The following is a 15,779-nucleotide window of genomic DNA, read 5'->3' as shown; positions in this document are numbered from 1 at the left end:
ATCACTTGTTTGTGAAAATTCAGTGAATGGATTGGTAATATTGAGATTTGTGAGAATTAACTAAAAAGACGAATGAAAACGAAGCGCCATTGTGAAAGCACAAATGAGTATAAAGCAAGGCGAATTTATTATAGGTGACAGCAACCACACATAAGTAAAACCCTACATGTATTCGTTGTTGCGTTTGGTCCAAGCATCATAAGCCATACCTACGGCGAAAAATTCAGTTGGGTGAATACTGTCACCTATAATAAATCCACCTTGGTATAAAGCCTCTAAATGCAGTTTGTTTGTTTTTATTCTGAAGACGCCGTGGCAAGAAAATATGTGGGTGTGCGTATAATTATTTATGCTTGGTTGTTTCCATTGCTGCCGTCTATTCTTCATCTTCATCAATTTAACTCGCGGCACTTCGTTTGCATTAGTTTGTTTAGTTAATTCTCACAAATCCCAATATTACCAAGCCGTTCACTAAATTTTCAGAAACATGTAATTGTTTTGATTTTTTTTTATTTCATAATGAATTCGCCCTGACTATCACCTTCTATGGATTCGCCTTGTTTCTTAGTTTATCTGACAGTTGTTTTCTGAACACCTCTGCTCCTTTTTAGTTATTGGAAAATATTAACGCAATAACGCGCAAAAACAATTCACCTACGATTTGTTACTTTTACACCCGGTATATATTATTATAATTATGATTCCTGCGTGGCAAATGATATTGGGTGTTTGTGTTGGCCTGGTTGCTTTAGTATTAACGCGGCGACAAGTACTTAACTATGGAGAACACGCCAGTGATAATGATGGAAGATCTAGAGCGCGCCAAGGAAGAAGCTCCGATAGTAGTTATAAACAAAAATTTAACTCGTTAGTATATACATTTTTATATACATATATTGTAGCGAAATTTTCACACATTTTTAATTACATGTCAGCGCTCCTGGAGATGCTTGCATTATTTGTTTAGAGGAAATGCAGAATGAGAATATGACTTATCTGCGCTGTGGGCATGCATTGCACGACAAATGCTTCGGCAAGTGCAAATTGTATACAGATCTTTGCCCATTTTGCCGTCAATCCATGTGAGATACCTTCGAATCACTCGGCGTCTCTAAAATTTCTAATTTCGGTTGAAGAAATAGAGTGCTTTTGTGTCGGATATTGGAAATTTAATTGTGTGCGCGGCTGATTTTTATACATTAACAAAATTAAAAAAGAACGCAAGTAGACTGATTTGATAGAATTATGAGAATGTTCATAAACCAACTAGATTGCAGTTGAATGTTTAAAAAAACAAACGATTTTATTTCATTGGTATTAGTGTATTAATCACTTTATTTGTGTACTAGATTTTTAATTAATATTATATTAAATTTTATAATATTAACCAGGTTTTCTAGTGCCTACATTTAATGATGAAAGAAAAAGAATTCGTTAATATTAAAAATAATTTTATTTCAAAAATTCATGTAATCGAAACTTATAATTACTATTTTTTTATGCAAAAAGCAATGAATAAAGAGAAAGTTACATTAAAATAATGAAAAGTGTTCCTAAGTAAACAAGTTAAATACAGGTAGCGCATTATTCCTCCAATTTTCATGCCAACGCAATGATTGGAACTCGTCCAAATTTTTCCTGAAACGTTCCTTCGATTCTAGTAAACTTGGATTATTAGGGAAATTTTCAAACCAGAATTTCAGTTGATCTGCCAGTTCTTTTTGATTTTCGAATATGAATCCATTTTGTCCATGCGTAACCAATTCGCCAAGACTTAAAGCAAAATAAAATAACTGAATTAAGTACGCACTTAAATGAGATGATAAAAAGTATATATGTGTGTGTATGTCCCTATGCATGTGTTGTTTATTGTTTGCTAGGGGAACTCCCTTTATTCTCATTTTGGAATATTTGGCTGTGTTTATCGTTAAGATGAGAATCATTTTTATTTGCGGTTGTATTTTACTGACAATTTTATTTTAGCAGTTTTTATGATTCCAGCTGGAGCGATCGGGCATGCATTTACATGTATCATAATAAAATTTCTAATTCTTTTTCTGATCATCTATGAAGTAAAAAAAAATAAAAAATTCTACTCACCATTTAAAACTATACGCGCATACCGGTAGTCCACATCCGAACATATCTACTACTTTCATCGGTAAGTCCAACCCACTGCTGCTCCAATGTAAGCACACGCCTATATCGGCCGCTGCTAAAATCAGAGGGTAGTCCTCTACTTCTAACCAAGGTGTTATAATTGAAACTTTGGCCCACTTCAGTTTAGCTATTTGTGTTTCGTACTCTTGTTTCTGTGGCCCTTTGCCCGTGATAATACACAAAAGTGTGGGGAAATTATTTGGACGCGCCGTAGCAGTCCTTTCATACTCTTAAATAGATTATATTATGTAATAGCCATTATAAAAATCATATTCTGAAACATACCCTCCAAGGCTTTCAGCAGTATACTAAAATCTTCATCCGGCGTCCAGCTGGTGCTAGATACAACGATAGCCACTCGATTCGACTTGTACGAAACATTTCCATTTATTAATTTTTGCGTTAAAGCCGTTGTTTCAATAACACCTGACTCCTTCAAGTCAGCGTAGCATTTAGGTAGAAATTGTGGATAATCTTTCGATAATTTCATAAAGAGGTCGTGCTTCTGTGCCAATTCAATGGGATGAAATTGTGTAGGAGGGCGGTCGTAAAGAACAACAGCTTCACTAATAAATTTTAAAAATATATATTGCATTTTTTGTGGTATGACGATATTTACATAATTTTATAGGTTTACCCGATATTCCAATTCAGCAGCAGATCTTGCTGCATTGCTTTGGTCACGCAAAAATGTGCGCTCGCTTTGCTACCAAATGAACGTTCAATCCATTTTGCTAAACGGCAAAATGCACTCTTTTCCCCCTCCGCGGTGCCTAAGGCCAATATGGTATACGTGTAATTATGCCAGTCAACAACAAATTTTGTTCGAGTGATCGCACAATACAGGTAACAAACGACCAATGTAGGCACGGCTGGTGGGTTTTGCACGAGTAAAAAATTTGGTCGTCGTATGGAAACTAACGCTATGAGTAAACTCAATGTCTGCCAGATTGTTTTAAAAATGAGTTTTAATTTAGGCGTGAGATTTGTAACAGGCACTGGTGACAGCTCATGTATTTTGCATTTGGGCTGGGCAACAATTAACGCGTCCAGCGGCTTCGTTTCGACATATCCAACAAGATCAACATTGAAATTTTCTTCCAATAAACTGGCGGCATGGTATTGCATGCGTGGACTACGTCCAATATCGCCCAGCACAACAATGCAAGCATTACGTCGACTGATTTGTGGCTCAACCATTGCTTGCCGGTATGTTTATTACAACATATATTTCTTTGAATTGGCTAACGTTTTGGTAATTATAGAAAGGCGAAAGAACAAATTTCTTGCTAATAAAAGGCTTAATAAAAGTGTATATGTACGAATGCGTCAACAAGTAAATGGCGACGACAGTTTTTGGCTGAAAGTCAGCCAAGGTGGATTTAATAAGGTGACAGCATTCACCCAGCTGAATTTTTCGCCGTAGGTATGGCTTACGTCAAAATGATATGCTTTGTTTGTATGTATTGGTATGTTTACATTCGTATGTTTACATTTGCTTGCTGATTTTGACATGATGCTTGCACCAAACGCAACAACAAATACATGTAGGGTTTTACTTATATGTGTTTGCTGTCACCTGTAATAAATTCGCCTTGAAGTCAGCTGATTGAGCAAAACAAGGCGAATACATATAAGGTGATATCCAAGAATAACACGGTGTACGGATTACAGAAGTTGGCGCCTCTCGAAAAACGCCACTTTATTTTTTCCTATTTTGACACCCGATGATGTCAGTCCTGCAGATAAATATGCAAAAGGAAGAGAAGTTACTTATTTGTGAATATTCGGTGAATGGCTTGTTAATTATATGATACTAAGATTTGCGAATTAATTCAAATTAAATTAAAAAAGCGAATACAAATTAAGTTTAACGTGTTAAATAGCCAATGTAAAAATTAGAAAATTAGCTCCAAAATAAATGTTTTTCGTTTTCCCGTCAATGACGCCGTGCAAGAAAGTGTGCGTGTAGAATTTCTTGTGCTTGACCAAATAGCCTTCACTTTCTCTCTTTATTTCTATTCTTGCGAAAAACGTACTGAAACGTATCTATAGAAGGTGATGTGCTTAGAGTAGTGGATATCATTTATTCCATTCGCCTTAATTTTGGAATTCCCAGTAAGCCGGAATGACGGAAAATTGTTGTTTTATTGTAAGTGCGCGACAAACTTTTTTTTTATTTGTTATTCTTCCATCTTTTTCTCTTGACCGTTTTAATTTTAGAAAAATGTTGTTGTTGCTCGAGTGCCACCACCTTGAATAGACTCGCTCCTTGGACTCACTTTATTCTCGGGGCATAACATCGCAGTGAACTCAGAAGATGCAGTCTTGTATTCTATCATTCTTGCTTTCGCATAAAATTTGCCAGGTAATCATACTATACGTTCACATATAAGTAGATTATCTACTTTTTCGTGCTTAACTGCCAATCCGTTATTAAAAAGCGATATTACCCATACAAAATTTCTCTCCCGAAATCTGAGATTATAAAATAATCCTAATATCCTAAATAATAATACCATCATTTTTTACATACATACAACGCTGTGTTTTCTGCGTTATAGATAAGTACTTTACGAATGTAAAAAGAAAAATAAAATAAAATAGAAATAAAAATAAAAATAAGAAGTGTGTGTAGCGTAGTACACATAACAGAAGTGAAAGAGGGAGAGTCCCGAGAGAGAATGAGAGAGAGAGAGAAAGAATATATACCTAAATAAATTCACTTTTGCAAATACAAATCGGCAAAATTTACAAATAACGGAGAAGGGTCGACCGGCGTAGGTAAACGCCGGACACACACCGTGGCAACAACGCACACTACGCCCCAAACAGTAGGCACCAAAAATATAATAAATGCAAGTTTGCACCAACAAACAAGCGCCAAAAAGTAGGCAGTGTTATTTCTCATTAGAAATTATTAACCACAAGGAAAAACTTACCCTAAAGTGTATCTTATAATACGTTCCCATATGCATTAATCACCTATAAATTCAACAAATGAATCTACCCGTTCACATATGGCAGATTACCTGCAAATTGACAATCAGCTCTCAATACTGCTTTGAGTGGTTTTTCTTCATAGAAATTATTTTGGTGGAATATTACCATAATTATATTACTTTAATTATTACTAACGATATTATAATAAGTAATAAGAGGACAAAACGTTTATGGACATACGCTTTTTTCTGTAAAATGGATCCATAATTAATAATATGTATTTAACAAACATTTTATTAGAATTATGTTTACGGACCTGTTTTCTTTGACGGCATCCATTTTATTTAGTTTTTATTTTGATGTTTCTCCTTACATTCGTAATAATAATTATCGACAACACAGAAAACACATGGTTGTATGTCAAAAAGTATAGTTATTATCTAGGATTATTTTATAACCTCAGATATTAGGAGATCAATTTTGTATGGGAAATCGCGCTTTTTAATTACGGATTTTGAATTAAGCGCGAAAAAGTAGATCATCTACTTATATGTGAATGTATTATAAGATATATATATGGTATAGCTCTCCCTCCCCTTTTCCTCCACGTTATATCTTTTTTATCTTTTGCGGACCGAAAATAACCGAAACCTGCATGGCCTTGAAATTCTACTCTCCATTCTCGCTCGCCCATCCACGCCTAAGAAATTTCACTTTCAAATCTTTCAAAGCAGTATTGACAGCTGATTGTCAATTTTCGAGGTAATCTGCCATGTGTGAACGGGTAGATTAATTTTGTGGGTTTATTGCTAGCCCTTAAGAAATGCATAAGAAAAATTTCTTGAAATAGGAAATGAAAAAGCACTGTTAGACTATGTATTATAACCTGAATAGCCGAGGCAATTCAGCTTAAAATTATCTTTTTGAGTTTGGTGATAACACACATACAATTTAACTTAATAAATTAGTATTTGGCAGCTGAAAGTGTTTTAATTTTGTTTGCGATAAATTTCGCATAAGGAAAATGGGGAAAACATAGTTTCAGAATGAATTTGATAAGTTTGTAATAGATATTTCGGAAATTTCCAGTCAATATAATTGCGTGTGTTTTGCAGCCTGGCTTCGTTCTGAAAAAAGGAAGGCTATCTTGTCAGTTTCTCAAAGGTTAAGAACGGAGCAGCAATTACTCCGTGTATCATTAGAACAAAATGCAACTCGGAGATCATTATAAAGTCTGGCAAATGAAATTAAAATAAGTCTTGTTTCAATCATTAACGTTTTCTGTACTTAACGGCTCGACACTAAATTTTTTACAACTTTCAATGGTCAATTTCAATGAAACTGCCAAATTGAATGAAGTTGGCAGTTCATGCTATGGAATATTTTAAGTCATGTATTGCCAATATCTGCGAAGCAAAGCGCTGCCATTTTGTAGTTTGACAGCCATTGCTGTTTTTTTGTGTCGCTCACATTGGCTGCATCTTTGATAATTTTAGTTTTCCAAACTGTGCATTGCTCTTCCGTGTAAAAAAGGATTCACCTATAATTTTGGCATCGTTCTTTTCTTTTCATCATATATGTAAATCAACGTACATGATTAATTACTTTTGTTTTAAACTTTGTTTTTCTTTTCTTCTGGTATTTTATAAAGTTTTATAAAAGTTAGTTTTCTCTAATAAAATTACGTTCTCAAAACTATGTGGTTAATTTATATACTATGATCCATCATCCATAATCCAAAAGCTCCAGTAATTTATGAAGATGATTGCTCTTTGGCTTTAATAAAATATATGGTTTTTATTAAAGTATAAAATATATTAGTTTTATTAAAGAAGAAACGGTGTCACAAAAAAAAAAAAAAAAAAAAAATACTTTTAATTTTATTAAGCTTATTTATATATTTGCAATAAATTTTTTTTTATGAAATTAGCCGTACTTTCTTCAGTGATATTACATTGAAAAAGTACAATTGTACCGAAAACCTATCCCTGTTCTGGCAAATCTATTAAGAATTGAAATTACAAATACCTATAATAGCTTTCATCTGGCAGCGCATTAATGTTGTAGGAAGTGCTCCCACATTTTTAAGGGTCTAAATGTTCTACATAAGCTATTCTTTGTTTTATAAACAAATAAGAAATTGAATAAAAATATTAAGTACAAAACTAATATACACTATTTTTATTAAGCATATATTATACAAGAAAAAAAAAATTAGTTAAGTGGCACCTCTGTATTTTGTTTTTTCCGTCTTACAAAAATTATCAAAACTCCATTCCAAAAAGAGCGCACGGGTAGGGATAAATATAAAAATTAAGTTAAAACACAGTCGGTTTCCAGAGAAGAAAATAGTTACATTAAAAATATAATAATTTACTTTAATTTTCGTCAACAGCAAACCTCAAACTGTTCACTTTTTAGCAAAACGCTCTATTTTGATTATCTCAGTTGAGTGTTTGCATAAAATATATTTCCATGACGGGTAGGAGAAAGCGTGGACGCCCACGTCGGGGCGAAGGACCAGCACTTGACGATCTTGATGTTATGCTAGCACGAGAATTCCAACAACGACCGGCCTTCTATGACCGCACTCATCCTCAATATAGAAATAGAGATTACCTTGAAGGCATGTGGATGGATATGGCAGAGAGTGTGGGCCAAAACGGTAAGTCATTTTGAGTAAAGAGTTTTTTTATGTATGCATATACATGAATTTTATGATAGAGAACAAAGCAACAAAGTTAAACAAAAAATACTTGTATGTGCAATAAAAAATGTTCCTACTAGATTTTAATTAAAATTGTATATTTATAAATTTTTATTTATCCTAACAGTTGCTATTGTAAAAAATCGTTCAAGAGTGATATAGGGTTTGTTTAAAAGAAGTATATTTATAAATTTTTGTTTATTCTAACAGTTGGAGTTGTAAAAAATCGTATGGTTCAGTTGCGAAATCGTTATAATTTGGAAAAACGTCGAGTTGAGATGTTGCAAGACCAATACAACGATCCAAGTATTACATCGCAGTGGCCAATGTACAATTATTTAACATATTTAGGTGATCATATAAAACAACGTAGGTCATTTACAAAAGAAGTTATTGTAAGACCGAAATCAGCGCCGTTCTCGAATTCAAGGTGAGCACTTCAATGTTGTATTTATTTGTATGGCTTCAAATAATTCAAAACATAAGACCTGTGCGCTTTGCATATTGCAGTGATTCTGATGGCTGTGATGAACCTAATCCATACCCGCCGTAAGTTGTCCTAATACACATAAATCATTTATTTGGCTAAAATATTTTATTTTAACTCACAGATGTCCCCCAGTTGCTGCCACCGTACAAGAGAGGCAATTGATAAGGGACTTATCAAACAATATAAGCCAGTCAAATAGCAATGCCAACTACCATAGCGCTCAACCACCTACCCCTGATAGAGAAGAAGATCGGAATTCTAATCCCAATTCAAACTTTTGTAAATTTAGAGCATTTGGGCAATTTTTAGCTTCATCTTTGATAGAAATGAATCAACGGGACGCATTGCATTTGGTGGAGAAGTTCACCAGCGATTTGGTAAAATCTTTACTACTTGAGACGCATAATAAATCGTCCGTTGGTCAAGTGGAGGCTGTTGTAAATGGACATAACTAAAGAAAAAAAAATTATATTATGCTTATACGCATGTTTGTAAGTGGGTACTGTTTATATGTAAACATTTGGATTAATTTTATTCACATATGTCCTGGAGTTAGGTTAGGTGCCTAGATTTAAACGAATATCTTTATAATTTGTTGCGTGTAAAAAATGCATGTCATTTAAAAAAAACAAAATAAATAAATAAATAAATATTACATGGAAATAAACGTCCGTAGCAGGATGCAATAATCTTTCATACATATATGTAAGTACTATGTAAATTCTAGCTTTCGCCGTTCCTTAAAATGGAGTTATTAAAATTTTGCTCCTATCTTAATATTGTTACACTTTGAGGTTTGTGGTTTGGAAACAAAATATGTTGAAAGAAGCCTTTAAAATTTCAATAAAATATAATGTGAAATGTTTAAACATATTTACGTCGATTTATAAAAAACAAAAATTGAGGCATACACCTGTGTCACTACGATGTGTGTAAATAAGTTTTGATTAAAAATGATTTACAATTAATATAAAACGCTGTGATTTCCGATGTGTGACAGTACTGTGTGTTACACTTATTGTTATCGGGTGTTTGGCCTAGTTCCTCCTCAGTTTATAGTGTGCGTGTTAATAATTTTCTTTTTTTTTAAGTCGGCTCCGAGTCGGCTCTTATGAAAAGCTTTTTCATGGCAGAAATATGCTAGGCGGTTTGCCATTGCCTCCCAAAGGGCGACCGTTAATAGAAAAAACTTTTTGAACTAAATACTTTGGAATATTATAAATATTATTTCGATTAGCGTCATGCAAGTGAGCGAGTGTTATTGGATTGGCAACTGTCATATTACATTAATTACCTATATAACGAACTGTTCATTCCCTTGGCATAAAATCCTAGCCTGATAAGAAGCAGGGAGGTTAAATAAGTGACTAAATAATATCAATTTTCCTGGCCATAAAATAAATTAAAATTCGATTCTAGGCTAACATTTAAGAAACAAGCTTTCGAGAAAGCCGAATAAATTGCTGCTGTATTGACAAGCGTGATATCTCAAACAATAGCGTAGGTAACTGCGCGTTTGTATTCTACGGTGCGCAAGTCTGATTTGAGGTTGTTAAAGACTCATCATATGCACGAGATGTTAGCTCACTGCATTATCTCTATGGTATTATAATATGAAATGGGTTCCGAACTACGTCGGAGGAAGAAGCAATAGTGATCGGAGAACTTTGTCCCTCTGATATACGAGCGAAATAAAGAGCAAAGATGGTGAATCCTGAACAGATGACTCAGAACGGACGAATTGTGTAGTTAATCGTCGTTAAAGAGGGGGCTAGGTATAAGACATAGTTAAGCGGAATTTTCCCTGATTCAAATATATGGGAGATGTATGCTTTAAATGAAGAGTCGGAAATATGCAGCCACATAGCGAGCCACATGCGAAACTTCTTTTTAGCTCAAAAATAGTTCAGCGTAAACATATTATTTATTTTATGAAATACATATGTATATCTATATATATAAAAATTCAGCCGTTTTTCGCGTTGTGATTAACTTTACGGAGAATGGCTCAACCGATTTTAACCAAACTTTGCCACATTGAAGAGACACATGTGGAGAAGGTTTGTGTTTTGAAATTTTAAGAACCGGATACCTGGGTCTCGAGAAATAGGCCGAAACGTGGACCCGGGTAACCCTAGGATGTGTTTGTACAATATGGATATCAAATGGAAGCTGTTGGTGATTTCTATAGTATAGACTGTCCCGTGACTAGGGTCTCGAGATATAGGCCAAAACGTGGACCCGGGTAATCCTCGGATGTGTTTGTACAATATGGATATCAAATGGAAGCTGTTGGTGAATGCTTTAGTACAGAGTATTTTTCATGCCGCTCCGTGACTGGGGTCTCGAGATATAGGTCTAAATGTGGACCCGGGTAACCTTTGGTTGTGTATGTACAATATGCGTACAGCGTTCTTTTGAACCAGCCATAATGTCGTTTACTTTTTTAACACTTGGGGCGGAACTGAACTGTCAAATTGATGTGTTGTGATTAACTTTACGGAGAATGGCTCAACCGATTTTAACCAAACTTTGCCACATTGAAGAGACACATGTGGAGAAGGTTTGTGTTTTGAAATTTTAAGAACCGGATACCTGGGTCTCGAGAAATAGGCCGAAACGTGGACCCGGGTAACCCTAGGATGTGTTTGTACAATATGGATATCAAATGGAAGCTGTTGGTGATTTCTATAGTATAGACTGTCCCGTGACTAGGGTCTCGAGATATAGGCCAAAACGTGGACCCGGGTAATCCTCGGATGTGTTTGTACAATATGGATATCAAATGGAAGCTGTTGGTGAATGCTTTAGTACAGAGTATTTTTCATGCCGCTCCGTGACTGGGGTCTCGAGATATAGGTCTAAATGTGGACCCGGGTAACCTTTGGTTGTGTATGTACAATATGCGTACAGCGTTCTTTTGAACCAGCCATAATGTCGTTTACTTTTTTAACACTTGGGGCGGAACTGAACTGTCAAATTGATAGTGTGAGTTACAATGTGTTAATATTTCTTTCTGATTTGGACGCCATAAGGAGAAGACGTAAGTGCAAAGTGTAAACATTTTTTGTGAATTTTTTTGGAGTGGATTTTGAAACAGTGAATAATTTCTTACGAAATTTGAGAATTTAATGTGAAATCCGAATGTTCAAATGAAATTATGTTTTGTGGATTTATTTTTTCGGTTCATATGCGATAAGCTACGATACACCATGAGTGAAAAATATGGTAAAATGAAAAAACAAAAGAAATTGTTAAAGGATGCAAAAGAAGAGCACGAAAAATGCGTAACTTTGATGAAAAAATTAATAGTCTTATCATGCAAATTGTCAACAATTTTCAGAAGAAAAGAGATGATTTAAGAAAATCACAACAAAATAAAATAATCCTAACCATGTGGACTTGGGCTTTTAAACACATATGCATCGAAAATATAATCCACAAAATTGAAAAAAAACATGTTTTAAAATCTCAGAATACCATAATTACAATCATGTTTATTACAGTACAAATGCCAAGACAATCACGTAATCATATTGGTCGTTCGACAAATAATAATAGGCGCATGAGAAATGCCCGGAATAACGCGACATCAGAAGAACGACAACAGTGGCGGCGCTAGGCGTCGGCCACCGCCGACGGCCTCGCGCCTGAGGGGGCCTCGCAGAAAAACGAGTTACCTATTTATATTCGTTTCGTCAATCATCCTGACTTCGCCTTAATGAGCGTTCTCACACACACTGCCCGACACGATATCTGTATTGGGTGAAAATGTTTGTAAGTAATGTGTGTGGCATTTATCATTTATTTATTTATTGAATTCATGGGTGTAGGTAAACCTTTGAATGCAATAAATAAATCAGTTATACGTGCAAAAGATCTAAATTTAGCATATATACAAACATAATGTGTGTGTGTGCTCTTCATTATGAGCGTCCGATACCAATATCGTATTATCGGGTAGTGCGAAAACGCTCGATTTCGCGCACGGCGCACGAGACTCTGGACGGGGAATCCCCGTGTTGTTTAATTTATTTATCTATATTTCATTTGTCTGTGAGAGTAATTTTTTTCATACGGCAACTTGCAGACTCGCAAACGCAAAGTTTCTTTTTATTGTATTATAAAGTCATCACCCCGACGTTCTAGTGGATACAAGTTTTACGTTATTTGTTATTAATTTCAAATACCTAATGTTAAGGTAAGCCAACTTTAAACTTCAACTTTTTAACGACTTTAACGATAGTAATATATATTACAACCCAAGGCCAGAAAGTTGGACTTCCTGGCGGGTGTGAGATGGTGGCCGAGACGAAGCCGAGTAGTAAACTACTACTTTTCTTGATCTCCCTCCGAAAGTACGTACTTGCAAGGATTTACAAAATTGTTAATAAAATAACATTATTATTATTTTAAGCAAAATGGTATCATTAATATAAGTAACTTCAATATTACGTAATAGTAACAATATCACATTCTATACTTAGTTAAGTTGTTATCTAAATATGATCCGACATTACGGGAGCATATGCAAAGTATTAATGACAAACAACTTATTCAACATTATCTGAGCCACGACATCCAAAACGAATTAATTACTTTAATGTCTAAATTAGTTATTAACGAAATTATACACAGGGTTAAACAAGCAAAATACTACGTCATCTTGCTCGATTCTACCAGGGACGTAAACCGTGTTGAACAAATGTCAATAATATTAAGATTTTGCAATTTGTCAACTGGAGCTGTAAAAGAACATTTCATTGGGTTTATTCACGTGGCAGAAACAACAGGAGAGTATTTAACAAAATCAATACTACAAGAACTGGAAAGATATGATCTCGATATCCAAAGCTGTCGAGGATAGGGATATGATAATGGCGCCAATATGGCCGGAATTAACAAAGGTATCAGAAGAAGAATACTCAATATAAATCCAAGAACATTCTTTACACCATGCGGATGCCACAGTTGGAATTTACTTTTGATAGATGCAGCAAACTCTTTAACGACAGCCAAAACATTTTTCGGCTTTATCAAGAAAAACTATGTGTTGTTTTCAAAGTCAAGCAAGCGTTGGGAGATAGTAAAAAATAAATTAAAATTGACTTTACAAACTCTGTCTGAAACGAGATGGGAGAGTAGAATCGGAGCAGTAAAAGCAACATTGTTAAAATTTGATGATGTCATCGAATATGTAAATGAACTGAAAAATAAAACTGATGATTCCAAAACTCTAAGCGACAGTGAAGCAGTCCTAAAGGAAATATTAACTTTTGAGTTTATTGTTGCATTACACGCGTGGTATGAGGTTTTGCTACGTGTAAACAATATAAGTAAACTATGGCAATCGGTTCAAGTCAACTTGCAAGTCGCTATTGATACTTTACGCTCATTTTGTAGCTGGATTCACGAATTCCGAAATACAGGATTTGAAAAAAGCGTAACAGAAGCTAGATTATTTGTGGAGAAAAGTACTTATGAAATTCAGTCTCAGTTTAGGGAAAAAGAATAGCCAGGAAAAAACGAATGCTTAGTTATGAACATACCAGTGAACCAGTTGAATCTCCTGAAATGCAGTTCAGAGTTAATTATTTTAACACAATGGTAGATGCTATAATAGTCGATACTGAATGTCGATTTACAGCGCTCAATGAATATTTTGAGCAATTTGGTTTTATTTATGATATCAATTATTTGAAATCTATGCCAAAAGAGGATCTTCTCAAACATTGTACTGATTTAGGTACAAGACTTCGGGAAGGCGAAAAAAGTGACATACAGACTTTCGAACTATATGAAGAAGTTCAGCTTTTTAAAATTAATTCACTAGACTCTATCAACGACGCGAAACAACTCATCCAATACATTTTAGAAAATAATTTAGAAGAAATATATCCAAATGTTTATATTACAATTAGAATTATGCTCACAGTTCCGGTCAGCACAGCTTCCGCTGAGAGAAGCTTCTCAAAGTTGAAATTGATAAAAACCCATTTGAGAAGCACAATGAGCCAAGACAGACTATCCGCGTTATCAGTTCTGTCAATCGAGCTGAAATAGCGGCTAGACTTAACTACGACTCAATCCTGAAAAAATTCAGTGAGGCTAAAAGACGAAAAGTTCGACTATTTTAATTTCTGTGTATAATTATTTTTTGTCATCATTTTATTAACAATAAAACTCGTTATACTCATAAATTATTTTATAATTTGGCTCACTTAATTTTACGTTTTCTTTCACTGCGAAGTAAAGAGGCCTCGCGAAGTTGATGTCGCCGACGTACACATTTGGTCTAGCGCCGCCACTGAACGTCAAGAACAAAATAAAGTAGTCAAACGATTGATGAATAATGTTATCCAAGCAACTATTTTAATTGGCAAATTCAAGAATGAAGACGTTCTAATACCAAGATTTCCAATGATTCCACCTGAATTGCCATTTGAATGCAAGCGTTTGCAACTGCCCATTCGTTTAGCATTTGCAATAACTATCAATAAATCACAAGGGCAAACTTTAGAAATATGCGGAATGAATTTAGAAGAACCAGTATTCACCCATGGTCAACTATACGTTGGCTGATAGGACTATGAATAAGTTCGTGCGGTTTTTTTCGAAATTTGAAACTTTATTGACGTAAAATGGTTACAAATTTAATATTCAAAATATTGTCCATCGCTTACTACTACTTTTTCCCATCTTTCTGGCAATTCACGGATTCCCTTTGTGAAAAATTCGGTCGGTTTTGCCGCAATCCACGAATCGATCCATTTTTTGACTTCATCGTAATTACGGAAGTGCTGGTCAGCCAGGCCATGTTGCATCGATCGGAAGAGATAGTAATCGGATGGCGCAAGGTCTGGACTATACGGCGGGTGGGGTAGGACATCCCATTTGAGCGTTTCTAAGTATGTTTTGACCACTTGTGCAACATGTGGCCGAGCATTGTCATGTTGCAAAATAACTTTGTCGTGTCTATCGGCGTATTGCGGCCGTTTTTCTCGCAGTGCTCGGCTCAAACGCATCAATTATCGTCGGTAGACATCCCCCGTAATCGTTTCATTCGGTTTCAGTAGCTCATAATACACAACACCCAGCTGGTCCCACCAGATACACAGCATAACCTTCAGGCCATGAATATTCTGCGCCGACGTCGATGTTGAAGCATGGCCAGGGTATCCATACGTTGCCCGACGTTTTGGATTGTCGTAATGGACCCACTTTTCATCGCCAGTCACTATTCGATGCAAAAAACCCTTTCTTTTGTGCCGTTGAAGCAGTTGTTCGCATGCCATAAAACGGCGTTCAACGTCTCTTGGCTTCAATTCATACGGCACCCAATGGCCTACCTTTCGGATCATTCCCATGGCTTTTAAACGTTTGGAAATGGTTGATTGATCAACTCCCAAAGTTTTTGCAACCTCTTCTTGCGTTTGAGCCGGATCTTGATCGAGCAATTCCTCCAATTCGGTATCCATG

The 15,779-nt window shown here is 35.2% G+C and overlaps 3 protein-coding genes across 5 annotated transcripts; 2 read left to right on the top strand and 1 right to left on the bottom strand.

The window, feature by feature from the left end:
- Positions 1 to 577: 577 nt before the first annotated feature.
- On the top strand, positions 578 to 1,339 carry LOC128871608 (uncharacterized). The gene is made up of 2 exons (XM_054113477.1): positions 578 to 867; positions 936 to 1,339. Exons 1-2 carry the CDS (start codon positions 698 to 700, stop codon positions 1,084 to 1,086), a joined length of 321 nt encoding a protein of 106 aa, XP_053969452.1. The 5' UTR covers positions 578 to 697; the 3' UTR covers positions 1,087 to 1,339.
- Positions 1,340 to 1,434: 95 nt separating this feature from the next.
- Positions 1,435 to 3,553, bottom strand: LOC128871604 (chitobiosyldiphosphodolichol beta-mannosyltransferase). Its single transcript, XM_054113473.1, has 4 exons — positions 2,798 to 3,553; positions 2,446 to 2,726; positions 2,101 to 2,389; positions 1,435 to 1,773 (listed from the first exon to the last, which is right to left on the bottom strand). The coding sequence occupies exons 1-4, from the start codon at positions 3,358 to 3,360 to the stop codon at positions 1,554 to 1,556; spliced, it is 1,353 nt and encodes a 450-aa protein (XP_053969448.1). The 5' UTR covers positions 3,361 to 3,553; the 3' UTR covers positions 1,435 to 1,553.
- A 3,652-nt stretch (positions 3,554 to 7,205) lies between these two features.
- LOC128857827 (uncharacterized) lies at positions 7,206 to 9,093 on the top strand. Of its 3 annotated transcripts, none has more exons than XM_054093610.1 (5): positions 7,206 to 7,397; positions 7,499 to 7,768; positions 8,021 to 8,240; positions 8,297 to 8,359; positions 8,422 to 9,093. In XM_054093610.1, exons 2-5 carry the CDS (start codon positions 7,579 to 7,581, stop codon positions 8,753 to 8,755), a joined length of 807 nt encoding a protein of 268 aa, XP_053949585.1. In that variant the 5' UTR covers positions 7,206 to 7,397; positions 7,499 to 7,578; the 3' UTR covers positions 8,756 to 9,093. The 3 variants fall into 3 exon arrangements, with proteins under 3 accessions (XP_053949585.1, XP_053949601.1, XP_053949594.1); XM_054093619.1 differs by lacking the exon at positions 7,206 to 7,397 and adding an exon at positions 7,411 to 7,431; XM_054093626.1 differs by lacking the exon at positions 7,206 to 7,397 and having other exon boundaries at positions 7,404 to 7,768; positions 8,321 to 8,359; positions 8,422 to 9,090.
- Positions 9,094 to 15,779: the final 6,686 nt, after the last annotated feature.

This window comes from Anastrepha ludens, chromosome 2 (assembly GCF_028408465.1).
Source record: "Anastrepha ludens isolate Willacy chromosome 2, idAnaLude1.1, whole genome shotgun sequence".
In the NCBI taxonomy this organism is placed as follows: domain Eukaryota; kingdom Metazoa; phylum Arthropoda; class Insecta; order Diptera; family Tephritidae; genus Anastrepha; species Anastrepha ludens.
Note: the sequence above shows the minus strand (reverse complement) of the source record. Positions and strands in the feature narration are given on the sequence as shown.